Source organism: Crinia signifera, chromosome 7 (assembly GCF_055691185.1).
Source record: "Crinia signifera chromosome 7, ASM5569118v1, whole genome shotgun sequence".
NCBI lineage: Eukaryota > Metazoa > Chordata > Amphibia > Anura > Myobatrachidae > Crinia > Crinia signifera.
In genome coordinates, this window is record NC_139223.1 from 129,991,153 (window position 1) to 130,015,350 (window position 24,198).

General features: G+C 42.8%; 1 protein-coding gene across 2 annotated transcripts in view; it reads left to right on the forward strand.

The window, feature by feature from the left end:
- The first annotated feature begins 3,155 nt into the window (after window positions 1-3,155).
- The window catches only part of MGAT5 (alpha-1,6-mannosylglycoprotein 6-beta-N-acetylglucosaminyltransferase), a 131,021-nt gene continuing 109,978 nt past the window's right edge, over window positions 3,156-24,198 (forward strand). The window contains exons 1-2 of one of the 2 annotated variants that reach the window (XM_083153813.1): window positions 3,156-3,471; window positions 22,910-23,291. In XM_083153813.1, the coding sequence (XP_083009939.1) occupies window positions 23,051-23,291 (241 nt within the window). In that variant the 5' untranslated portion in view covers window positions 3,156-3,471; window positions 22,910-23,050. Of the gene's footprint in view, window positions 3,472-4,910; window positions 5,033-22,909; window positions 23,292-24,198 lie in introns of those variants that run through there. The other variant, XM_083153814.1, reaches the window with a different exon arrangement.

Here is a 24,198-nt window from a genome sequence, read left to right on the forward strand (position 1 = left end):
GGTCAAAAGAAATGGCAAGTGGGTCATATGTACGTGACCCCCCTGTGTGGATTCCAAGTGTAACATTTTTTGACCAATGCTGTTTAACCCTTGCAGGACACCAGCTACTTATTCAAAATGATGAAATCTGGGACCCATGCCCACTTTACTGCCCTATTTCTGCCCAAATCCTTGTTGGTCAAAAGAAATGGCAAGTGGGTCATATGTAAGTGACCCCCCTGTGCGGGTTTCCAGTGTAATATTTTTTGACCAACGCTGTTTAACCCTTGCAGGACACCAGCTACTTATTTAAAATGATGAAATCTGGGACCCATGCCCACTTTACTGCCCTATTTCTGCCCAAATCCTTGTTGGTCAAAAGAAATGTCAAGTGGGTCATATGTAAGTGACCCCCCTGTGTGGATTCCAAGTGTAACATTTTTTGACCAATGCTGTTTAACCCTTGCAGGACACCAGCTACTTATTCAAAATGATGAAATCTGGGACCCATGCCCACTTTACTGCCCTATTTCTGCCCAAATCCTTGTTGGTCAAAAGAAATGGCAAGTGGGTCATATGTAAGTGACCCCCCTGTGTGGATTCCAAGTGTAACATTTTTTGACCAACGCTGTTTAACCCTTGCAGGACACCAGCTACTTATTCAAAATGATATCTGGGACCCATGCCCATTTTTGTGCCCATTTTCTGCCCAAATCCTTGTTGGTCAAAAGAAATGGCAAGTGGGTCATATGTAAGTGACCCCCCTGTGTGGATTCCAAGTGTAATATGTTTTGACCAACGCTGTTTAACCCTTGCAGGACACCAGCTACTTATTCAAAATGATGATTCTGTGACCCATGCCCACTTTAGTGCCCTATTTCTGCCCAAATCCTTGTTGGTCAAAAGAAATGTCAAGTGGGTCATATGTAAGTGACCCCCCTGTGTGGGTTTCCAGTGTAATATGTTTTGACCAACACTGTTTAACCCTTGCAGGACACCAGCTACTTATTCAAAATGATGATTCTGGGACCCATGCCCACTTTACTGCCCTATTTCTGCCCAAATCCTTGTTGGTCAAAAGAAATGGAAAGTGGGTCATATGTAAGTGACCCCCCTGTGTGGGTTTCCAGTGTAATATTTTTTGACCAACGCTGTTTAACCCTTGCAGGACACCAGCTACTTATTCAAAATGATATCTGGGACCCATGCCCATTTTTGTGCCCATTTTCTGCCCAAATCCTTGTTGGTCAAAAGAAATGGCAAGTGGGTCATATGTAAGTGACCCCCCTGTGTGGATTCCAAGTGTAATATGTTTTGACCAACGCTGTTTAACCCTTGCAGGACACCAGCTACTTATTCAAAATAATGACATCTGTGACCCATGCCCACTTTACTGCCCTATTACTGCCCAAATCCTTGTTGGTCAAAAGAAATGGCAAGTGGGTCATATGTAAGTGACCCCCCTGTGTGGATTCCAAGTGTAATATTTTTTGACCAACGCTGTTTAGCCCTTGCAGGACACCAGCTACTTATTCAAAATGATATCTGGGACCCATGCCCATTTTTGTGCCCTATTACTGCCCAAATCCTTGTTGGTCAAAAGAAATGGCAAATGGGTCATATGTAAGTGACCCCCCTGTGTGGGTTTCCAGTGTAATATTTTTTGACCAACGCTGTTTAACCCTTGCAGGACACCAGCTACTTATTCAAAATAATGATTCTGGGACCCATGCCCACTTTACTGCCCTATTTATGCCCAAATCCTTGTTGGTCAAAAGAAATGGCAAGTGGGTCATATGTAAGTGACCCCCCTCTGCGGGTTTCCAGTGTAATATTTTTTGACCAACGCTGTTTAACCCTTGCAGGACACCAGCTACTTATTCAAAATGATGAAATCTGGGACCCATGCCCACTTTACTGCCCTATTTCTGCCCAAATCCTTGTTGGTCAAAAGAAATGGCAAGTGGGTCATACGTAAGTGACCCCCCTGTGCGGGTTTCCAGTGTAATATTTTTTGACCAACGCTGTTTAACCCTTGCAGGACACCAGCTACTTATTCAAAATGATGAAATCTGGGACCCATGCCCACTTTACTGCCCTATTTCTGCCCAAATCCTTGTTGGTCAAAAGAAATGTCAAGTGGGTCATATGTAAGTGACCCCCCTGTGTGGATTCCAAGTGTAACATTTTTTGACCAATGCTGTTTAACCCTTGCAGGACACCAGCTACTTATTCAAAATGATGAAATCTGGGACCCATGCCCACTTTACTGCCCTATTTCTGCCCAAATCCTTGTTGGTCAAAAGAAATGGCAAGTGGGTCATATGTAAGTGACCCCCCTGTGTGGATTCCAAGTGTAACATTTTTTGACCAACGCTGTTTAACCCTTGCAGGACACCAGCTACTTATTCAAAATGATGATTCTGGGACCCATGCCCACTTTACTGCCCTATTTATGCCCAAATCCTTGTTGGTCAAAAGAAATGGCAAGTGGGTCATATGTAAGTGACCCCCCTGTGTGGGTTTCCAGTGTAATATTTTTTGACCAACGCTGTTTAACCCTTGCAGGACACCAGCTACTTATTCAAAATGATATCTGGGACCCATGCCCATTTTTGTGCCCATTTTCTGCCCAAATCATTGTTGGTCAAAAGAAATTGCAAGTGGGTCATATGTAGGCAACCCCCCTGTGTTGATTTCTGCAGTCACATTTTTGGTCCATGATTCATTAACCCTTGTAAAAGTGATTGTTCTGAATAAGAAGCTGGAGCTCGAATAAGAAGCTGGAGCTTGAATAAGAAGCTGGAGCTCGAATAAGAAGCTGGCCGAATAAGAAGCCAACTTCAGCCTCGTCTGCTTGTACTACATGTATACGGAAACACTGTATGTGTTACACTCGTTAATATATTAATGTACTGCTTAACTACAAAGACATTATTTGGAGGTGCCCTTCGCCAGCACTCAGACCAGCAACCTTCCGCCCTACCCTTCACTCTCCAATCTCCTGTCTCTGAGTCCTAACACTGTCACTGACACAAAAAACAAAGACAGACCACAAACAGCACCAGGGATCGCCCACCAAACCCTTATTGGATACAATCCAGCTGCCTTTCTCTGCTATTGGTCGGGCTAGCTGTCAGTCTGACTGTCAGCGCCGACCACATGACTACAGCAGAAGGGGGATTCCTTGACCTGCTCTCCACGCTCAGCACGCCGTGAATAGCGCTTCTTCTTTGCGTCCTCCCTGCCTGTGCCGCGGTGGTTTGGCTCTCACTGGTGTGAGGTGCATTGGGTCTCGCCCTGTGTGTGTGTGTGTGTGCAGCAGGGTATCTTCTTGGGGACAACGGGGAGCCGCGATCTGCAGGATCGGGCACGACTGTGGTTTGCATGATACACGTCTCAATGGGCCATGGAAGCGATTTTCCGAACGCCCCGTGATCGCAGCAACCGAGAGAGGGCAAGGATGCGACAGTATCGCCCAGCTAGAAGCAGGTAACCCATCACTATACTGCACAGCACGGGGGCCATGCATGTCACTGCATCCTGCAGCTTCCTCCCCTGGTCACACAGCACCATTATCCCAGATCCCCGGCAGAGGACTACAACTCTCATCCTCCGCCTGCTTACCAGTGCCATGGCTGATTGATGTATACAGGGACGTGAGTGTCTTTCCCAGCACTGCAGGAAGGTGCACATGGCAGTAGCAGCCAGCCATAAGTAAGCTACAGCAAGTCCAATGATCAGGTAGCAGTCCTGTGAGCTGGTTGCATGTGTTGGTAAATAACACTACCGTCATGTTCCCCAGCACTCTAGACAGCCTATGTGCTTCTCAAGTTCTCTGCATTGGGTGCCAGTTATAGAATCACAGGACTGTCATTAGTGTATACATGTATTATATTCACGTCCTTGTAGCTGTCCATTAAGCAATTGCTGCTTTAGTACATGTTGGTTAGTTATTACTCAGGCCTATGGGGTCCAGTTGTTCTGCTCTGCTGCAGGTATGTGACTGTATAGATTTCACCTCCTTTTTCTTTTTTTTTTTTTTTTTTTTTTTTTCATGTGTGGACTGATAATGGGTAAAATCCCCCTGTCCTAGACCTTTCTGCAGTCCAAGATCTTCTGTGTTCCTTCCATTAAGGAACTGTATAGGTGGTGTTCATCAGCTGTGGGGGAATCCCCATGTGTGGATCCTGGACTAGCAGTTGTGTGGCTCTTGCACCTGTCCCTGCTGGTTGATGCAGGTTATAACCTATATGACATTTAGAATATTGTAACACAGTTGATCATTCAGTATTTGTCCTAATTGTTTCCTCTTAATTGCTTGGTATTAAAAATCGTTTTACATTTTGATTGTCCTTAACTGTGTTGTGCAACTTTTTTTCTTTTTATATGTAACACTTCCTAGATGTAGCGATACCCATTCCTACTAACAATTAGAGGGCAGTGTACTGACATTACTGCTTAAGTCAGTGGTTCCCAAACTTTTTTTGAATCACGGCACCCTAGAGCATCAAAATATTTTCAAGGCACCCCTAGGCCAAATGCTTCTTATCGAGAGATTCAGAAAAAAATATATTAAATGAAGTGCATTGTGTTTTATATGTCACAGTTATCTGCTGAGGGAGAGGATTTGCTTCTGTTTGTGCACAAATATTATGATTGGCAGCCACACGCACTGGTTTTGCCTGGTACATTGACCATAAATAATATGAATTGATCTTGGTCCACCAACCCAAGGCACCCCCTGCAAGTGTCCTGAGGCACCCCAGGGAGTCTAGGAACACAGTTTGGGAACCACTGGCTTAAGTACTAAAGCTACAGTAGGTCTTCTCTTTCGACCACAAGATGCTGCTGGGAGCATACTACGTGATGCATGGAAACTGCAGTAGGTTGGGTACATGATTGTGTTGCAATCACTGGGTAAGTGGAACCGTTGAAGAAAGGTCGTCTCTGAGCTCTCCTACATATCAATGCTGATTTTTCTGCGTCTTTTGCATGTTTCAACAATATTTTTGAGCAAGAACTCTACTGTCATCTCAATCTACTATATACTGTAAGTCTTGAACATGATGGCTTTGATGTCTGAAATATACGTATAATACTGCTTTCGCAGCAAATGGTGACTGACTAAACTTTAAGTGTCTGTGCCTTATTCTTTTAGAAATGTTTGTCTATACAGCTCTTTAGTTTTCTCTTACCACAGCTGAACATTCTGTTAATCTTATTGATAAGGTTTTTAAGTTCCTTTTTTGACATCTTGTGTGCTTTTTATTTTTAATGTTAATAGGTTATTATAGGTGTAAGTTAGGTCTGCAATGTCATACCCTTAAGAGCTGTAAAAATTTGGAGGATAACTAGTGTTGTTATTGCTATTTATATTTTTGTTGTGATATACAGTACCATAGCAGTTCTAATACACCCTGTTTGTGTGGTTTTTGCATATGTTTGGTAATCGACGTGCGGATGTTCTAGTGTACTGTAGATAAGGTTGCGTTTACTTGCACATTCTATAGCAGGAAATTACAACCTGTGGCTGCCAGTTCCTGTGTGGACCTAGCTAGATGCTGTTTTTGTATTCTCACTGCTGTCTTGGCTTTGTTTGAAGTGTGTTTTTGTACCTTCAGTAGTAGCTAGTGTTACAATTTTTCAAGAAGATGGCCGGTTGAATATACCTTGTTGAGTCTTGGTAATTGGATCTTTATATATTGTGCAGACATTGTACAGTTGGGTGATGACCGATATTATATATAAAAAAACAAAACAAAAAAAACACTTTTTGCGTTTTACTCCAGAAAAGAGAGTACTTTTTTTGTGGCGGCAATGCTTACCGCCATCCAGGGGGGGGGGGGGTGTCCTTCTCACAATTGCCGCCCTCCAGTGGTTGGTGCCTTAGGCAAATACCTGAAGCTGCCTAGTGGTGGCACCAGCCCTTCCGAGGGGGGAAGATTAAAGAAATCCAATCATGTCTGCCTTTGACACTTTCTGCTTTTTGGGATTTTAATTGTACAGTTCAGAAATTGTCAGACTAAACAGCTCCAAGAGATGTTGAGCAAGATGACTGCTTTCAATGGAAACTTAAGAAGCAGGCCGAGTCAAATCACAGGTTCTAAATCTGACTAGATTGCAAAATTCATGTTTAATCAAACAGGAAGTTGATGTTCCTTTTAAAGCCAAAGACAATTGGATATTCCCTTATGTATCCCAACTATTACAATACTATGAATGTTGGAATGCGAAGTGGTGAGGGAATAGACCATTGATGGGCGGTCTTAGTACATCTATCATACAGCTCTCTGAGCTTTTGCATGCTGTCCTGTGAGCTTTCACCTAGAGCACCTTACTGGCTTGTAACAGATGTAATGTGCCTGCCAATGTGATTTGTCACTAGCTCGACAGTATGAAGGACGAACACTAAAGGTCAAAAGGCCTAAGGTGCACAGGGTTGGAATGTTGACAGTCAACAGGTCAACATGAGTTTTTCACAATTATTTTAAAAAACTGGCGGTATTTCTTACCCTTCCATCCACTAGGGCTTGGAGGGAGAATATAATAGTGTGCGCAAAGCATGGCAAGCACAGCCCTACACTGAAATGGTGTCCATGTCAACTTACGCTGACATATAGACAACATTTTTTTGAAACATGACCACCTTCGGACTGTCAAACTCCCTGTTGTCGACCTATTGCTTGTGTCGATCTTTCTGACCATGTCGACCTAATATATGTTGACCTTCATACTGTCGACCCTATGACCCATACCGATTGGAGATAGTAATTTTATTTGATTAAATATATTTAACTTAAGTGACTTTTTTTATTTTTCTTGGCAAAACCAGAGAACAGTGACTTACAGCACAAGCCATTTGTAGGACAACTACATGGTTTATAAAGATTGCTGCATTAGTGGGCCTTAAGGTGCCCATACACAGTGCAATAGCAGCGTGCTTCCGCGGGCATCGCATCGGCCAGTACAAAAAGTTTGTGCTGCACATACTTTTTGTACTGCCCGCGGATCATATTGCACACAAAACGCATGTGTTGCGAAGCGATCCAGCCCATAACGCATCGCAACGTGTGGGCACCTTAAGTTTTAAATAAGTAGCAGGGTGGCAGAATAAGTAAGAGAAGGAAAAGCACATGGGGGAATAGATCCCTGTTTGTGGGACTTGACATTCTAAAGGGGAAAGGAAGACCGACCTGGGGAGACACAGATGGGGTAAACTGCATGAGGCAGTGGATTATGACGGATGCTTTGCTGAAGAATTGAATCTTAAGAGCCCGTTTTGTAGGAAAGTGGAGAGTCTGATAGGCAGAGTATTCCAGAGGTAGGGAGTAGCACGTTTAAAATCTTGGTGGTGGCATTCATGTGTGTAGAGATGTAAATGGGAAAGGATTGAGTGATGGCTTTGTAAGAGAGTGTGGGATTTTGAAGGGGAGTATGTTTAGAGAGTAAGATGAGTCTGGCAAGAGGCATTGAGGACTAATTGTAGAGAGGCGGTTAGTCAAGGAAGCAAGATGTACTAAGGCTGGCTACATGCCGAGTGATTCACGTGGCCACCGATATAATTAACTATGCTGTATATTGGTGGTGATGCAGGAGAGTGATATAGTGCATATACACTGACCGATATTATTCACTATATCAGTCAGTGACATCAACCGCTCTGTATATGGAATTGCTTATGATATTGTCAGATTGAGCTGCATGTACACCCCGCAGGGGGTTGTAGCAACCCACGGGCCCTTGCATCGTTAATGATATTAAACCTAAACACATATGGTTCTCCTGGCTGTTTTAGTCAGATCGCTTAGAAATAGGGCTTAAATTGCCCAATGTGTATGCCCCTCTAGTAGTAATGTTGCCTAATAAATATATGGTTAGAATCCCATTCATTTTGCAGGGTGTCTGTGCAAGTCACAGTAAAAGTCCTAGTACTATTGGCGCAGCCCCTGCCACCGTTCATAGGAGTACCACTTTATTTTTTACGCCCTTTCAGAACCCCTCAGGCTGGTTTTGCTTCATTTTCCTTTTGCCCCCCTTCTCTATTCTTTATTGTTCTTGAGTTTAGTATTTCTGGGCTTGGCTATTTAGAGGTATCCTTTTAATTTGGAACTAAATCCTAGAAATGTAAACGCTAACATTTTGACAAAGCTTCTAGTCATAAATGTGACAGATGGCTGGATTCTGCTGTCTGTGTGTCTGCTGACTGTCAGCAACTGCCATGATCCTCTTTGCTGTTTACATGGAGAAAGTAGCTAATTGTATGACAGTGTTCATGCTTCATTATTTAGTGATGTATCGAGTTCAGGACACAGGTTTATTTACTAAGATGGGAGTTCTATTTCAAATGGGATGTTGCTATGGGCAACCAATCAGTATCTACTTCTTTAGCACCTTCTAGAAGATAATAGAACATGATTGGTTGCCCATAGCAACATCTTATCTGAAATAGAACTCCCATCTTAGTTAATAAACCCCACAAAAAGCGTGATTCATATGTGGCTGGAGAGTGCATTGCTACTGCTTACTTGGAGGCAGCAGCAATATACAGATATATATGGTAAGGCAGTAGGAGGAGTCTTATATATGTCACCGACTCCTGCATGCGGTTGTGATCTAGTGCTGCTACCAAAGGGCAAGCTTTAGATTACCTGCAACACCATTGGCCAGTTGCATGACCAATGGAAACCCATAAGCCAGCCACCGCAGTTCCTACCAAAAGGCTAGGAAGTCTAGTATCTTCCAAAGTCAATCCTGGCCTTGCGACACCTCTGTTCTGGGAACTGAAGGCCATCACCACCACCACCTTGTCCACCGAATAAATACAGACTCTTGATGTCTACAACAATAGTACATCTGGCGATATAGCACACTGATTGCACATGTTTAGGACCGGTTCTGCACATACTCAAAGTACTGGCTATCTCTACTATTCGTCTTATGCTACAGATCCATCAGGACTTGAATCAGGCTCACAGTTTGGAATTTGGCTGATTTATGAAAAGATTTAACAAGATTCTATGGCAGGTGTTATTGGGCACTCAGTGACAATTTGCAGTTGGGTGCGGGGTCCCCTTACTTGTCACTGCAAATTCACTAGGTTTCTACATGTCAAGTAGCTACTCCAGTGGAACACTGCAGAAACCGCATTTTGTGCACCCGTAAGCCTGTTTTTTATATTTTGGGTGATTTTCTGCTTGCCATCTCATGAGGGTACGTGCAGAAATAATGGGCATCTGTGGAAATGCGCTCGCTGGCACCAATAATTCCTCATACTACAATTAAGTTCCCCTTCCTACCATTGTGACGATGGACCTGTATATGATAGAGGACCCATAAAGTATTTAAATCTTCTTGGGAAATGTACTGTCCTTTTTTTATGGTACTTGTGTATTATCACGGCGCCCATCGCATCGCAGACCATAAGGCATGCGATGTCCCCCGATGTCATACAATGTTAAAATTTATATGGCATACATTGCGATGCGATTATACATTTGTATAAGCACCCTAATGGGGGCTTACAATGTTAAATGGACCCCCACACCACCCCCACTATGAACCTGAAGCGTGGCGAGCCCACGAGGGGCGGCAGTACGCGTCCTCCGACCTTTTCATACCCCCACTATCCACGTTGGCGCGGAGTTGATCTTATATAGTGTGGCGAGCGGCCGCGGAATACATGTAAAGTAAGACGCGTCCCCTCGTGGGGCTCGCCACACTTCGGGCTCTCTGCACTCTCTGCACTATATAAAATCAACTCCACACCAACGTGGATAGTGGGGGTATGAACAGGTCGGATGACGCGTACCGCCGCCCCTCGCGGGCTCGCTACGCTCACCCGGCTTCGGGTTCATACTGGGGGTGCATTTAACATTGTAAGCACCCATTAGGGTGCTTATACAATTAAAAATCGTATAGGGGGCTTAAATCGCATCGCTGTGCATCGGGTGTATGGCATGCGATACACAAGTAACTTTTTTTTTTTTGAGTGTTTTATATAGATCAGCATACCCTGATCTATGTGGTACCCTGCTGCAGTGCAGCCATTCATTCAGCAACATACAACTGTTTTTTTTTCTTTTCCTAATGTCAGTCTACGAAGTGAGAACATACATAAGCAGTGAATACTAAAATGAATGGTGTTGATGCTGTATATTGTACAGCCCTTGTTGGGTTTTGGAGTTCAATAAGATGTTTATTGACAAGCTAGCTATTCCTTAATTTAATTGCACCAGGCCTGTGAGTCCGTTTATCTCACATACTACAGACATCTGGAAGGGCTGACATATCAGATATCAGTTCAGTCATCATTAAAGTATTAAATTTTAAGGGCTGTTAAGTGTTGTATGAAGTGCTGAACATTATATATGATCTGTTCCCACCAAAAATCTGCTAAATGGTTCTCTCCGCCTTGGAGTCCAGTGTTAGAGAGAAGGATGTTCATTCAAACACATGGCTGTAGATTTCTATTACGTGTCCATAGTCCATTGCTAGAATCATGCAGTGCAGGCGTTATGGTTGGTGACATTTTGCTCAAAGCGTATGTTTACTTAATTTAATAGTTCTGGAGAGAAATCTCCTACAAGTTTTGTAGCTCAACAATCATTAATGTTAAGTCTTGGTGAATGATTAATGTATAACCTTATTGTAGCCCTCAGTTTATGCATAGTATGGTAGGATCAGTTAAATATGACTGGGAATGAGCCAGTGCTATAAAGTGTGCTGGCATTGTGTTCTGAAGTGATCTCTTTTTAATATTAGGCGTGTGTGTGCAAACCATAGCCGTTTGCAGGCACTAGATCATTCTTGCCTACTTTTGAAAGCTAGTTTCAGGGAGATTATAGTTGGTAGTAGAATTTTGCAAAGCACCCCATTGAGGGGGCATGTCATGCTCCATCCAAAGGGAGTGTCTAGATCCATAAATGGAGAGATTATGAAAAAGAAATTGTAAAGGTGGCACCTAGAAGCGTGGGTGTGTACTGCTACATCTGAGAGGAATCTTTTAAAATTACTTCTATCCAAATGTAGATGAGCCCCAAAGCAGTTATGATGCTTTCACACCGCAAAGAAAAAGCGAAGAACACTGTGCTAAGTACAATAGAATAACAGTAAACAAAAATTAATTATGTAACAATAATTGGCAATAATGTGCCAATGGTAGGGTAAAAGTATCGCTTTTAATAAAAATATAGGGAAGATAAATGGTTGTAAAAAAGTATTGATAATATAAAATGTGATTAAAAAGTCCAGTTCATACGGTACCGTATTTTATGACCATAAGTGTATGGGTCCGTTGCTATTAGGTGTCTTCCATAGGATGTAAATGATGGGTCCAATGTGTCCAGATAGCAGGCCCTTTGTGGAGAGGCGATTTCCTGGTGTATCACCTTATGTCCTGTATAGGGCAAGTGTAGGCCTTTTAAATGAATGGTTTTGCCCAAGGTGCTGATGGAGTTCCCTGATGTTCGGGAAGGAGGAGAAAAAGGAGTGGAAGACTGGTCCGGATCCAAATGGTGGTCAATAAGGGGGTTTAGAACTGGACAAGGGTATTCCTGGTAGTCCACCAACGCGTTTCGCCAGTTCCCTGGCTTTATCAAGGTGTGCAAGATGTTGCTACTACAGGGTTTATATACCCAACTGGGTAAAACAATTAGCAGACCAATTGGCACATGAGCAAAAGTAATTAAGACAGTTGTTTATAAAAACAATATGTGGTAGATATGAGGAGCATGAGCAGGAGTGTGTATTTCAAATAAACCATATTAGATAGAAAAACGAGCATCCTAAACACATAAAATATGCGCTGGGCAGTGACCTCTTGGAGGTATAGGGCGAGATTCTCTATCACAGAAATGCGGTAAAAACCCCATTATCGGGGTTTTTACCGCAATTCTGTTTTCTCTAACCCCCCTTCGCAGTGTCAGCGCTGCGGAGGGAATCGCCAGAAAAAGCTGGCGATCGCCTGCAGAAGCCTATGGGCTTCTTACCGCAGCGCTGTGTGAGGGATCCGTCCCAGCATGCCCCGCGGCCGGAGTGTCGGTCTGCGCAGACGGACTCCCGGGTCATAGACCCGGAAGTCCAGCAACGGCGCCGCATCACAAGGGACAGCTCTTACCGCAAGAGCTGTCCCTTGCGTTAATGACCGCATATTTTAGAGAATATGCGGTCATTAGAAATGCGAATGCCGGCGATACTGAGCTGCGGATTTTAGAGAATCCCGCCCATAGAGAGAAGGGATCAGGCACCAGAGCCCGCACCTAGAGTGCCAGCAGGAGCTCCCGCACTGCAGGCAGGGAGGAGAGCTGCAGGATGCTGGAAGAGTAAGGGTAGGGGGCCTGACACTGAGCATTAGCTGGTCTGCTATAAGCCAGCGCAGTGCATATTTAATGAGCCGGCTTCTCATTACATATGTGCATATGTATTGAGCGTCCGGCTCATTAAATATGCCCTGCGCTGGGGACCAATAGTGCTCACTGCTGCCTGGGTACCGTTTCAGACCCGTTCAGACAGCCAAAAAAAAAAACGGGTCTGAAACGGTACCCAGACTGCACAAAGGGCACCTGTACTTGTTTAGGTGAGTAGTTTAATGGTATGGCTGTTTATGTATTATGTAAGTTTAATGATTTTTAACCTACAATCTAAATGCATACACTTTGCAACAAGGTTTCAAACTCCATTCCAAGGTCATTTATTTTATGTCGTTTACATCAAAAGCTTCATGACTGGAAATGCTGATTTATTTTATTAGCAAAATACTTGCAACAAAACCGTGACGTCCTGTTGTATATTTACTAACGTTCAATTTTGGTTTGGGTAATTTTAGCATTCTCATTTGTATTGCATTTGGAGATTTACTAAAGTCAAAATCAAATGTAAAATGTAACTTTGAAACAAAAGCCCAAATACTCTATGAACTATATTTAGCCTCCCTGCACTTTAAACGGCCCCTCTAGTCACGCCCTGCCGTTGCGTGATATTGTATATAAGAGCGTCTTTTCATACAACTTTTTCCATTATAATGTATCTTCCACAAGCAGCTATGGCTTGGTAAAATATATGGTATGCCTATAATCTCTATTTAATTTGAGCAAGGAGCTGTTGCCCCAGTGTTTAAATACTGGCAATGGCACCCGATTTTGCACCCTTCGCCAAAAGTTCCACAACATTGCAAGCTGCCCTAAGGCCCATAAAGTGCAGCTTCTGCCACGACGATTCACACCAGCAAAATAATTAGGGTGAGTAGGATTGAAAGCACATACGCCAAAGTCTAATTTTAGATGATGCTCGCAGTGCTTCTCTTTTACAGAGTGGGATGTGGTTTAAAAAATGCAGGTGTGTTGTGGCCTTTTTGGTGGCATGTCACTGGGTGCCCTGCTGCATGGTCATCTCTATACTTTAAGGCTGCTGGAATTTTATGAATAATTAGCAATCAAACCTACGGGTCCTGTGCATGCGAGGATACACCATCGGAGAAGTATGCAAACTAGAATTAGAGGAACCACCGCATGATATATGCTCTCTCCAATACCAGTACTGTAATTGTTCTATTTAATTTATTCTATTCGATTTTTATAGTTCATTTTTATGTTCCCTTTTTAAAATGGATATCCTGAACTGAACAGAAAATCACTAGTCAAAGTAGCAACAAATTTGAAATTGGAAATCTATTTCAAAATTTAATCTTGCTAAATGTTATTTATTATGTGTATGATTTGACGGATGAAAAAGTATGTTGATTTGATTCGATTTAAAGCAAGCTTAAAATTGTATACAAACTCGAGCATTGGTAACTATACCCCCTGGCCTCTTCATCTCTGGTAGCCAGCTTCCCAGGGCCTTATTCTAGTTCACTCTTTCTGACAAATTCCTTCTTAGATGGACAAAACCATGTGCACTGCAGGTGGGGAAGATGTAACTTGTGCAGAGAGAATTAGATTTGGGTGGGGTTTTACTTCAAAGTGAGATCTATATTGCAGTGTAAAAATAAAGCAGCCAGTATTTACCCTGCACAGAAACAAAATAACTCGCCCAAATCTAATTCTCTCTGCACATTTTACATCTGCCCCCCTGCAGTGCACATGGTTTTGTCCATCTAAAGCTGTGTACACACGCTTAGATTTTTTTTCCCTGTTTTCGATTCGATTTTGCTTATAGAAGCAAAATCGAATCCACATCGAATGTTTTTTAGGACACTTTCGATCTGCATTCGATTCGATGCACGCTCCCGTTTTCTCAAAATCAAATAGAAAAATCTACTGTGCAGCCAAGGAAATCTCAAATTCGATCAAGTAAATCGAATGAGTACATTGTGAAATCAAATGCAAAAGTACAGATCTAATGCCAAATCGAATGGGATGATCTAATGCCAGGTCTAATAGAAAATCAAATCTAACATCCAATCTAAGCGTGTGTACAGGGCTTTAGAAGGATTTTGTCAGAGTGAACTAGACAAAGGGCAGTATTCAATGAGAAAAGTTCTCCGTGTTTTGTGGAGAACTTGTGCTTTGTTCGCCTTGGACGGAGCATTTTGCTCTCCAAAAGCGAGCAACCCTATTTAATGTGAAATGTTCTTCGTCTTTCTAAGTGACTTTCTCCGTGTCTCTCCGTGTAGCAATTCTCCATCTTTTGATGCAGAGCTGGAATGTGAACTTTTAAACTAAAAGGTTTTTTTAAGAATTTTGGTGTCAAAAAAATCAGGTTTTTTTTTCTGTGAAGGGGCATGTTATTTTTATTCATGTGCTTATAGCACATGAATATATATTTAATTTAAAAAAAAAATATTTTTTTTTTTTTTTTTTTTTACACAGTGCAGCCAGCAGGGGGACGGAGCGCTCGAGCCGCTCATTAGATATTCATATATTCACTGCACCCGAACGTAACTATGCACAAACGGGTGCAGTGAATACTGGGTCCCCCGCTGGCTTTAGGGGGGTGCAGCCTGGGTCCTGGAGAGCCCCCCTCCCCTCCACAGTCCTCTGGAGCAGCCAGGGAGACTTTAATCTCTCTGGCTGCTTCCGGCTCCCTGAAAGCTCCCTGCTCCCTGCAGGGGTTAAGACTCTCCGCGAGTGGCGGAGAGCATCAGCCACATTGAATAGAGGGAGCAGGAGTGGCAGAGAGCCCTCCGGAACACGGAGAGTGCATGGAGAGCGAAATAAAACGCTCTCCATGCACGGAGAACTTTTTCATTGAATACTGCCCTAAGGCCCCATGTAGCTGCAGTCTTACCATGGGTGGTTTGGAAGGTGTTTCATCTTGTGCATTCAGCTCCTGCATAACTGAAAGCCTCAGATCGACTTGTTGGAACTATTGATCTACAGATGGCAGTTGATTTGTTTTTCAAACTGCATGAGACTTGTTCTCTGTAATTATAGGCTTTAAGTCCTATTATTATTTTTTTTTACTATTACAGGTTGTTCCAGGATTATTAAAAATACATTTTGTCATTCTGATGTATTCAGCTTAAAGCACTTGATAAATAATTGACCTTTTTCAACACTGACAACATGGACAATTGAAATGTTCATGAAGATTTTGTAGCTAGGCAGTTAACTGGAAAAGCCAGTTTTTAAAGCCTATTAAATGCTGCTCTTACCATAAAACAGTGGGGGTGATTCAGTTGCTTATATTGGCTGATATCCTGACAAATGTGTGGTCGGATTATTTAATTTGTGTGTGTGTGTGTATGTATATATATATATGTATATATATATATATATATATATATATATATATATATATATATATATATATATATATATATATATATTCGCTATGCTCATCCCCAGATAGTATGATTTTTAGCCGCGTAAAACGTCTGTTTCCAACTAAAGTACTAGGTGCGACTACAAAAATGCCATTTTTGGGCACCCCAATAGGTCACTTTTCGCACATTTCACATTCAAAGCATGGGGGGATTGTGAGCTGAACTGTATCTCCCCGTGGGGAAAAACAATTAAATTCCTCTCAGTAAGTTAAAATAACTTCAATCTTTTAATGGACCTGTATTACAATGAAACCCAGAACCCGTGGCTTGGATGTGAAAAGTTGAAATGGGAATTCATAGCATGTCAGTTATGCTTGCTGTACAAGATCCCAGTGTGTGGATTGATCAGTCTACAGGGCACTTGATAGACATGCTGCCAAAGCGGGAATGAAAAATGTGTTTTTTTAACTCAAGTTTATAATTATTTAATGTGTATTATTGCTATTTACTGTGAAATTGACTCTGATTGCTATATCCCATTGGGTACTTATTGGGGTCATTTCCCATTCCGGTTACCCAGCTGTATTAACCACTGTGTTGTATTGTGCCTTTATTAGTCAATTGTAGGCATGATTAAATGCAAGCCTATGATTCATATGAAAAGTGATTTTTGACACACAATTAGTATTCTTACTAGCCATAAGAAAAATACATTTTTAAACCAGAGCTTTCATTCAGCATGACAAATTACTGACCTTTCCGAAGTTGGTCGTGAGTAATGGTTTTGTAATTTGAATTCTACACTGATGCTAGAATGAGTTGAGTTTATCATACAAACCTACATATAGCTATGGAGAGAGATAACATTTTGGAAATCCTTAATCAAGCGTGACACGCCAGTCAGGAAATGGTTACTGAACAGATTTTGGAAGGTGCAGGGTGCTAGAATGAACACTACCCATGTCAGGACATTGCAATGAAAAAATTAGGTCCCAGTATGTATTTGAAATTCTAACAGAGCAATGGAAACTGAAAAGGGGGAATTTAGTCGGCAGCTAGTGCTCTTTAACATCTCATGTCCGATCCTCTTGTGAAGCCAGATATAGTAACCTTTCTAGGGCTAGTTTTCTGGGTTGGGAGTTGCTTGGTGAAGCTGCTCCTGGTTGCATCTGATTAATATATTGCCAGGGAAAGCAGTGAGAAGAAGGGGAGTGACTGAGATCCAGCTACCGGTACTTAACCTTCTTCCGGCAGATGTATGGACCTTTGTGTGGTTGCGTGTATGGTGTTTTTCATATATCTATATCTCTATCTCTATCTCTTTATTAATTTTTTTTTTTTTCTTGTTGTGGACTCCATATTCTAGTGGATATGTTAAACTAAACTACATTTTAATAAAGTCGAATGGTATACATTTTTTGTATTTATGCAGATATCAGTTTGAAGTACAAACCCCACCCAAATCTAAGAGAGGGTACATATGGTGACATATACACTATGGGTGAGATTTAATAGGATGAGAGATTCAGAAAGTGAGAGATTTGGTAAGAAATCTTCAGTTTCTTTAAAGCGGCAATCATTTACACTTCAAAATTAAACTGGTTTTGCAGTGTAAATGATTGCCGCTTTAAAAAACTGGAGATTTCTTCCCAAATCTATCACTTTCTGAATCTCTCGTCCTATTAAATCTCACCCTATATTTCTATTTGATTTTACTAATAGAAGCAAAATCATATAGAAATCGTAATGTTTTTATTCGCATTCGATCCCAATGCGTGCTTCCGTGTAGTGGATATCGAATAGTAGATAGTGGAAATCTAGGGCCCCTATTCTGGTTCACTCTCTGAGGCAACTTCCTTCTCATATGGACAAAACCATGTGCACTGTAATTTGTGTGGAGAGAATTAGATTTTTGTGGGGTTTTACTTCAAAGTGAGATCTATATTGCAGTGTAAAAATAAAGCAGTCAGTATTTTCCCTGCACAGAAACAAAACAAGTCACCCAAATCTAATTCTCTCTGCACATGTTACATCTGCCCCACCTGCAGTGCACATGGTTTTGTCCATTTGAGAAAGCATTTGCCTCTGAGAGTGAACCAGAATAAGGCCCATAATGCATTCACTACTGCATTCGATTTGATTTTAATCTCTGGCCTGAAGGATGAGGAACACTGTGTGAGATCGAATTGATATCGAATAGTGCAAATCGAATGCACATCCACTAGTATATCAAATGGAAAATAGTGAAAAGGAGAAAAGAACAGGCCAAATCTAATCGGAATGGAACTGTGTGTACCCACTATAACTCTTTCTGCACATGTTACATCGGCCCCTGCCAGCAGTGCACATGGTTTTGTCTGTTAAAGTGCGTACACCCGGTGAGATTTCACTTTCTATTAGACCCCCTGTTTGGTCTGTGTCTGGATTTGGGTTGGTTACAGTGTTCACAATCTATTTTGACTATTGGTACAAATATGTACTATATAGTCCTGCCTGCAAAGCCTTTTTTAATATTTGATTTACACTACACGGGAGCGCGCATTGGGATCGACTATGCATCGATTTGTACGATAACTATTCCATGCCCATTCGATTTTGCTACTATCTCGCCATGTGTACCCTCTATTAGATTTGCTTTTGCGAGTGAACCAGAAGCAGAATCAGGCCCCTAGTGCATGCAGGGAGCTGGCTGTAATTTGATTTGTTTAGTAAATGACCAGCATATGCACCAAACTGTTGAGAGCGATAAAATTTTAGCCAATTGCCATGTTATAGGTTGCATTTGAGAAATGACAGTAGGTTGTTAATTGGTAGTTTTATTTTTCTACAAGACTTTGTACATATGCCCCATAGCTCCTACACTGTGCTTAACCTGCATGTGTTATGTAGGCTTGGAATTTCGAAACATGTTAGATGGGCATGAGGTTTGCTTGAGGCTACTTTAGGGTTGGTGGACTGGTCATTAGCTGGGTACACCCTAGACGATATATAGTTATCGAAGTGCACAATACCTATGTCATTAACATAGACTATAACGCTCTACAACATTAACAATGTGCGATCCCACAGGTTAACGATGCCCTTTGTCATTTGTAAATGCAGATCAATGTGTACTATTTTGTCAATGACTGCATATTATGAGCGGGAAGAGAATGATGTCACTAAACGATGTCATTAGCAATATAGTTCAGGGGTATTCATTAACAATATAGTTTGCAGACTTTATCATGAGTGTAGCCAGCTATATGAAAAGAGTAAACACTTGTTACATGTGCTAGATGCCTCTCACTTGACCTAGGCCAGTGGTCTCCAACCTTTTGAGGTGTGAGCTACTCGAGGCAAATTAAACCACCCGAAGAGCTACTAAAATTTAAAAAATCTGCCTAATAACCAAATAATGCCCGTCACACATTATGCCATGTACATAACTGCATGCGCACACTGTAGGCGCACGCCAAAAATTGGGTGTAGCCACATGGGGTGCGTCCAATGAAAATGGAGGTGTGATACACGTATGCCCCCAATAGTGCAGTGCCAGATATGCTCCCACGGTGCCTGGTATGCCCCCACAGTGCCAGCAATAAGTATGCCCCCACAGTGTCAGGTGTTTCCCCGTAGCAGCACACTCACCATTGTTGCTGCTGCCGGGGAGAGAACTGTTCAGTCAGCCGGTCCCCCCTGTAGTGCTGCTGGTACTGTCTGTGTCCGGGGTAGGCGCCGCTGCTTCCCTTTTCAGGGGAGGATTTCCCAGCGTATCTCTCCTTCCCCTCACTTCCTTGTGACTGCGCCGTCCACCAATCAAAGCTTGCGGGCCGGCTCCTGAAGCAGCAGCAGGGGGATAATGGAGGGGCAGGCGGCGGCAGAGTGGTTGAGCCACCGGGATCGCTGCCGCGGGCTTAACGGTAGCTCTCAAGCAACGAGTTAGCGACCACTGACCTAGGCTTTCTGTAACACTGTGAGAAATTGGTGGATTCTGTATTCATTTTGTCCAGTTAGGTGTATAGCAAAATTAAATGAGATTTAGATATTTCAGGCACAGACCAAGTTCTGAGTTCTTCACATACAGTAAGTGTATAGCATGACCACAGAGGTTGATGGTGCTCCTGTTCCATCCATGTCGAGGGAGATTGTGCGGGTTATACCTGTTATTGGGCCATGATGGGGCGTGTGTGGAGAGCGTTCATCTCTACCTTCCTACTGTGTATCTTTTCTGACCCAGTAATCTATGCAGACTATATAGTGACCAACTACTCTTCTCCCATGGGGCCCTTCATGCCATCTAATGGGGCCACCAGTTTCATCCATTTTCTTTAGTTTATAGCATTTCATTCTCTGTCCAAGATGTTACTGAAGCATTGGGCAATATTTGAAGCTCAATGGGTTTTTTAAAAGAGCTGATGTCTGAAGCGACTGTTGCTTGGGGCAGTTACCTTCTGCATCAAGTGACCTCCTTTGCACAATGCAGGGATGTCTTACAGGGCTGGCAACACAACTGAGATCACAGGAGCAGAGTCACACACCCTGCACCACATGCTCAGCCTTCTTCCTCTGGGAAAATGCTGTGTCATCCTGGCTCATTACAGCAAGAATAGGAATGCTAAGGCAGGCCCTGATATGCACGGTGTGCTGCAAATTGTTTGATTTGGGTTCAGTTCAGCCATGTGAACATACCTTTTATGGGGAACATCAAAAGAAAGCTGACAGATCTAAATCTCTCTGCAGAAATACAATGTGTCTCTTGTTTTGTCGACCTTTTCACGAAGTTGACCATATGATGCGAACTCCTTGACTGTCAACCTACCATTCTGTTTCCGGACCTGCCACGAGTGTATGTTTAAAGAAGAATAAGAAAAATCATCCTACATTAAAATCCTGTACTTATATTGATGTCTGGAAACGGGCAAAGGCTTATTCAGATCTGATCGCAGTACAACTTTGTTCTCCAAATGGGCAAAACCGTGTACACTGCAGGTGGGGCAGTTGGAACATGTATAGAGAGAGTTAGATTTCTGTGCAGGGTAAATACTGGCCGCATTATTTTTACACTGAAATTTAGATTACAGTTTCAACACACCCCACCCAAATTTAACTCTCTGCACATGGTAAATCTGCCCCACCTGCAGTGTACATGGCTTTGCGCATTTTGAGATGAACTTTGTACTGCAAATCAGATCTGAACAAGGGCCAAAGTCAAGAATTGGCTGGTTATAACCATCTAGCTAGCAGTACATTTGATCATCATGTTCTAGATCCGGAAAATGGGCTCTTTCATTAAGGCATCAGGAACACCCGATGCTGCTACACTAGTTTGGGGAAGCTTGGTTGTTGGGAGACTTTGGGGGTGAGATGTATCCAGCAAATGTAATACATCCCACCACTCACTGTGCGTAGCATGTAGACATGTATACCTCCCCAGACACTGACTACCTGTCACCTACTTTGCATATAAATCCTCTGTGCAACCACAGTTGCTAATCATTTGCTGTGCTTGCAGCTTTTGAGCATTCGCAGTGGCAAAAAAACCTCCACTGCATCCCGCATTGACATAAAGTACGCAGATTTATTTTATTTATTAACAGTTTCTTATATAGCGCGCACATATTCCGCAACACTTTTAAAGAGAATATTTGAACACATCAGTCCCTGTCCCAGTGGAGCTTACAATCTATATTCCCTATGGGTGTGGTATATGGTCCCGACAGTCGGGATCCCGACAGTCATTAGCCCGACGTCTGGATTCCGACTGGCCGGACTCAGACAGCGGGGCAAGCGCAACAAAGCCCCTTGTGGGCTCGCCACACTGGCTCGCTACGCCACCTATTCTATTCTCCCTCTGTGGGGGTCGTGGACCCCCACGTGGGAGAATAGCCAGTGGTTGTCGGGACCCAGAGTGTCGGGGTTTTGACTGTCGGGACCGGCTTTGATCCCAACTGTCTGGAAACTGTCCGGCGCCCATTCCCTACCACATGCGCACACATTCATTCTAGGGTTCATTTTTGTTTGAAGCCAATTAACCTACTGGTATATTTCTAGATTATGGGAAGAAACCGGAGTACCTAGAGCACACCCATGGGGAGAATATACAAACCTATGCACAGTTAGGGCCATGGTGTCGAACCCATGGCCTCAGTGCTGTGAGGCAGTAATGCTAACCATTACACCATCCAATATATATGTGAATCCTTGTTTACTTGCTATTACTGCAGGAAAAAAAAAAAAAAAAACTTATAAATTATCCAAACATTAACAAAAATGTTTCTAAGCTGCAGTAAGGCCACAGACAGGTTGAAGATTGCTAACGTACCAAGCTGCAAATCATACTGAGCCGTAATCTGTAGGCAACATGTTTCTCTGAATGCCAGATGTTAACATTACAAGCCAAATGAAGTTAACGGAGTGCCACAACGGCTGCAATTTCTACAAACCTTTTCAAAATGATTAGGTGTAGTAAAAAATGTTGGTAGCTTAGGACCCAATCCCCCCCCCCCCCCCCCCCCCACACACACACACACATTTTATTTTTTTGGTTAGGTTGATAATCTGCCGACCGGGGCCTGGAGTGATGGCAGCTGTCATACTGTACTTGGGAGCATGGCTCTCGCTAGTGATATCTTACATTGGCACTACAGGTAGAGGTAAAGGAGGATGTCTCTGAGGACATGGCAACATAGCTGGCACACACTTGGGCCCTTATTCTGGTTCACTTGCAAAGGCAAATTCCTTCTCAAATAAAGAAACCATGTGCACTGCAGGTGGGGCAAATTAAACTTGTGCAGAGAGAATTAGATCTCACCTTGAAGTAAAACCCCACCCAAATCTCTCTGCACAAGTTTCATCTGAATTCCCCCCCCCCCCCCCCCCCGCAGTGAACATGGTTTTGTCCATTTAAGAAGGAATTTGCCTTTGTGAGTGAACCAGAATAAGGGTTCAGACGTTAAAGGATATGCTGCTATATGGAAAGTAAGATTAGTCTTTTTTTTGGGGGGGGGGAGGAGGGGGTGTTGTCCAATGTCTATTGCCTCTATGTTGCCAATAGTTCCTAATAAATACTGTAAGTTGTAGTTTCAAGAACATTGGTTCATCCTAAAATATGACAATATGTATGCGATAGGCACGCTTCCAGTAGGATGCTATAACGAATAGCAGTACATATACTGTATGCTTATAATTTGTTTTATTACACTTTTAATGTAATCCCCCCCCCCCTTTTATTCACCTCTACAGCATCACAGAGCTGAATGGAAGCATCCTGAAGAGTGAAGTGCTGCAACTACCGGCAGCCTTATGAACAGTGATATCATGGTTTTGAATGCATTTTGCGGCCTTTGAAGCAACTGTGCTGGCAGAAGAATTGCTCAGAAGGTCATGGCGCTCTTTACACCTTGGAAACTGTCCTCCCAGAAGCTTGGCTTCTTCCTGGTGACTTTTGGCTTTATCTGGGGCATGATGTTACTTCATTTTACCATACAGCAGCGGACTCAGCATGAAAGCAGCACCATGCTCCGCGAGCAGATTTTGGATCTCAGCAAACGATATATCAAAGCCCTGGCGGAAGAAAATAGGAACGTAGTAGACGGACCATATGTCGGGACAATGACAGCATATGGTAAGGACAGAAATGTGCACGCTTTGCGTGTGGTTCTGAGAGAATGGATGACATTGCTCTATTAAGGCTCTGTTTGATAGCGGCTCTAGAAGAGCATGCATGTTTCAATTCATCTATTTTTCTGTAATAAAACAAATTATACATTTAATTGGGCCATCTGGCTGGGTGATTCAGAAAGGCTGTTTTTGTGTTTGAGTTTATAATGCTTTTTTATTTTTGCGTTTCTGTAAGACTTGCAAGAACTGTGGGGTAGATGTATTCTGATGCTGATTGTGGCCATTGTGTGTACCTGCGTACAGTATTGTGGGTACTGATAATGGCAGCATGTATAATTGTATTTTTTGAGGTAGGCGAGTGTTTAGCACCAATATGGTGATTAGCTCTGTTCTTATACACGCTGTGCCTCAAATGCACATGCGTCTGTTATTTTTCTGCACAGCGGCACATGCCTGTTATTGGGGCATATTTTATAAGCTTAGTGAAGAAAGAAAGTGGAAGGTAATGTGCCAGCCAATCAACTCCTAACTGTCATTTTTCAAACATAGATGATTGGCTTGTGCTTTATCTCTTCACCAGGCTTAATACTTCTTCTCCATTGAGAGAACAAGAACACTTTATTGTATTGTCTACATAATTCCCTGGCTTTTCATACGGGTGTGGTATAGTAGCCTGACAGTCGGGATTCCGACAGTCATTAGTCAGACGTCGGAATCCCGACTGCACAGCGTGGGGAGCGCAATGAAGCCCCTTGCGGGCTCACCACGCTGCGCTCGCCACCTATTTTATTCTCCCTCTATGCGGGTCGTGGACCCCCACGAGGAAGCAGTCGGGATTCCGACGTCAGAGGAATGATTGTTGGAAACCCGATTGTTGGGGAGCCGTCCGGCACCCTTTCATACACCTCACC